The sequence below is a fragment of the Galeopterus variegatus genome, unplaced genomic scaffold (assembly GCF_000696425.1).
Source record: "Galeopterus variegatus unplaced genomic scaffold, G_variegatus-3.0.2 Scaffold9037, whole genome shotgun sequence".
NCBI classification, from domain to species: domain Eukaryota; kingdom Metazoa; phylum Chordata; class Mammalia; order Dermoptera; family Cynocephalidae; genus Galeopterus; species Galeopterus variegatus.
In genome coordinates, this window is record NW_007735148.1 from 40,138 (window position 1) to 43,757 (window position 3,620).

Genomic DNA, 3,620 nt, shown 5'->3' on the forward strand with positions numbered 1-3,620 from the left:
AAAAAAGTCAACTCAAAATGAGTCAGAGACATAAATGTAAGCAGGAAAACTATAATTCTTAGAAGAAAACATAAGAGTAAATCTTTGTGATTTTGGATTAGGCAATAGTTTTCTAGATATGACACCAAAAACTTAAGTAACAAAAGAGAAAATGAATAAATTAGACTTCATGAAAAGTACAAAATTTTGTGCTTCAGAGGACACCATTAAAGGACAACCTACAAAATGAGAGAGAACATTTGCAAATCATTTATCTGATAAGGGTCTGGTGTTCAGAATATATAAAGAACTCTTACAATTCAACAATAAAGAGTCAAATTAACCAACTGGAAAATGAGCAAAGGGCTTGAATAGACATTTCTCCAAAGAAGATATGCAAATAAGCACATGAAAAGATACTCAACATCATTCCCTAATGAGGGAAATGCAAATCAAAACCACAGTGAGCTACTACTTCACTTATACTAAGACAGCTGTAATCAGAAAGGGGGACGTTAGCGAGTGTTGGAAGGATGTGAAAAAATTAGAACCTTCATACATTGCTGGTGGGAATGTAAAATGGTGCAGCTGCTTTGGAAAACAGTCTGGCGGTTCCTCAAAATACTAAAGATAGCGTTACCATATGACCCAGCAAATCAATTCTTAGGTATTTATACAAAAAAATGAAAATAAACTTCCACACAAAATGTTCATAGTAGCATTGTTTATGCTAGCCCAAAAGTGGAAACAATCTAAATGTTTACTGACTAATGAGCAGATAAACAAAATATGGCATATACACGTAATGGACTCTTACTCAGCCATAAAAAGGAATGAAGTTGTGTAATCTACAATACGGATGAACCTTGAAAACATCTTGCTAATGAAAAGAAAGACACAAAAGGCCACATATTGTATTATTTCATTTGTATGAAATGTCTAGAATAGAGACAGAAAGCAGCTTAGTGATTGCTGGGTGGAGGGGAAAATGGAGAGTGACTGCCAGTGGGTATGGGGTTTCTTTTTGGGTTGCTGAAAATGTTCTGGGATTAGGTAGTAGTAGTGATTCTATGCATATCTTTTAAAACCATTTAATTATACACTATAAAGGAGTAAATTTTATGATATGTGAATTATATCTCAGTTAAAAAGGTTTAAGAAAATATTACGCATGCACTGTCTGGGTGCTGGGTTAGCCACCATGGTCTTTCTGTCCTTTATCTTGTGGAGCTGACATTCTAGTCTGGGGATAGAACAAACAATAATGGATAAACAAGTGATTATATAATGTGCTAAGAAGAAAAGTGTAGAATATGCTAAGAAGAAGTAGGTAAAAGGCAGGTGTGCTGTTTTAGATAGGATGGTCAGAGAAGGCCTTGCTGATAATGTGAGAAAGACCTGAGATGCGAAGGGAGGGAGTCAGTGGACTCTGAGGGAAATGCATTTCAGGTAGGGGGACATCAACAGGCTGGGGTGTGCCTGGGGAAGAGGCCAGTGTGGCTGGAGAAAAGTGAATGTATGGGGGCGAGGAGGAGTGATGAGATAAGAAAAAGTTGTGTGTGTGCATGTGTGTTGAGTGTGATGGGGGAAGGGTGCTGATTGTGTAGGGCCTTACAGGCTGTATGTAAGTACTTTGGACTAGATTTTGGATTTTTCTCTGAATGAAATGGGAAGCCATAGATGGTTCTGAGCAAAGGATGGGCGTAACAGACTTAGGGTTTGACAGAATCCCCCTGCTGCTGTAGGAAGAATAGCCAAGAGTGGGAGTGGGGGGTGTCACTGCTTAGGAGGTTGTTGCAAAAATCCAGACCAGAGGTGGTAGTCACTTGGACCAGGGAGATGTTGAGAAGTGGTCAGATTCTTGATATTTTTTGAAGGGATGCCCCTAAATCTCCTCTCAACCCATCACTTGGATAGCCACCTGCCCCTATTGGACTTGGCCTATTGTAATTCCTGATTCTCCAAGCCGTGTTCTTTCTTCTTTTGTCAGGCACCCATTGCAAAATCTCTCCCTGTGACTGTAAGTCCATGAGTAATCCCTAATTTTGTGCCCTGCAGAACCTCACAGAGTATCTAGCCATTAACTACATGATGCTGTCTAAATGGTGTGTCCTGACAGTTTCTCTGTTCCTGACATAATTCCCTTCCCACCCCATGAAGTCTCCAGTCACTTGTAGCCTCTACCAGCAGTTTCCTACAACATACACTGGTTCACAATGTGAACCACACTCCTTTGACCTCCTCTGCTCATGCTGAGATCATGCTTGTAAAAGTCAAGATAATCCAGAGCCACCAAGGTGTGCTGAAAAGTTAATCTCCAATTGCAGTTTCACAAGCACAATTCTCAGACTTCTATTATTTAGTGAATTCATATGACAGAGCAGACATGAGGTTCTGTGCCTGGGACATCTGGTCCTAAATGGTATATTCTCCCTGGAATTATGACACTTCTCACCCTGGCATGGTCTCCACTTTCTCTTTGCATTCATTCAGTTCCAAGGTGTGACTTAAGTCTGAGGAGCAGCTGAAAAATGGGTCTTAGACAGTTGCCCCTGAATGTTGCCCTCATAGAGCTGAGCTGCCTTGAGTTTCATCTCAGAAAAATGGACAAAAGTACAAACAAAACTAAAACAAACAGGAAACACTGTGAGCCTGGTATCTAAAAGGAATAAAGAGAAAGTTAAATCTTTGCTGAAGCATATCACCAAAGGAGGATTCTAATCAAAACATAGAGCAAAACTTAAAAATCCTTTTTCACTCTAAATACTTATGAAAGCACAATAGCTACCTCTCCCATCATCAGTCTCCCACCATCATCAGCTGCCTCTCCTCATTGTCTCTGAAGAACTCCAAGCTCTCCAAAAACCCAGCCTTGTACCTTTTGCACTCTCTCCCTGTTCCCTACCTTTCCAGGCCATGCCTCCAGGTTTCTGCTCCAGGCACTTCTCTGATCAACACAACCAAAGGTCAGGCCTGTTCGAACTGCAAAGTCTCCCTCTTAGAAGCGATGGAGGAGGAAGGCCATGACCATTCAGAAATTAATTTTTCATACCAATCTTATCATAAAGTTTACAGTTCATCATCATGAACCTTCTCCTATGTTACAGAATGTAGAACTATCTCAATGGGGCAAGGACAAGAAGTACATGCTCGAAAGCTGATTCAGATGTCCATGCAGCAGGTATGTAACAGCTACTCTATTGCAGTGTTTTTGCCATTATTCTCTGACCATCGGGTCTACCTAGGATCGCCACAATGATGGGTGAAGCGTTCTTCCTGTGATGCTCAGTCCTTATTTTCTGTTTTTGTTTATGTACAAATATTCAACCTTTGATTACCTGTGAATTTTAAACCTAAAGCTAGTTTTTTCTTGACACCTCCGTGGAAAGCTTGTTCTGTTTTTGATAGTATATACTCTTTTAATTGCACTGGTTTTTTCTTACAATTTGGAAGATACACCTTCTGATTCACAGTTTTAGCAGTCTTGGAATTTCATGATCAATATTAATAGATAGTACTTAAGAAATTACAGATTGAAACAGTTAGATTTCAGTTTTCAGTTCAAAGCAGGCTTTCATTTTTCATTAGTGAATAGTTTGAGGCAAATAAGAAATATTTGAGGATGTTATTTTTAAATATGG

At 39.5% G+C, this 3,620-nt stretch overlaps 1 protein-coding gene across 1 annotated transcript in view; it reads left to right on the forward strand.

Moving 5' to 3' along the window:
- Positions 1 to 3,620, forward strand: part of LOC103608982 (dynein heavy chain 8, axonemal-like) — a gene marked incomplete at its 3' end in the record, with an annotated part of 78,611 nt that overhangs the window by 38,111 nt on the left and 36,880 nt on the right. The window contains exon 13 of the mRNA XM_008593363.1: positions 3,087 to 3,160. Coding sequence (XP_008591585.1) covers positions 3,087 to 3,160 — 74 coding nt within the window. The remainder of the gene's footprint in view (positions 1 to 3,086; positions 3,161 to 3,620) is intronic.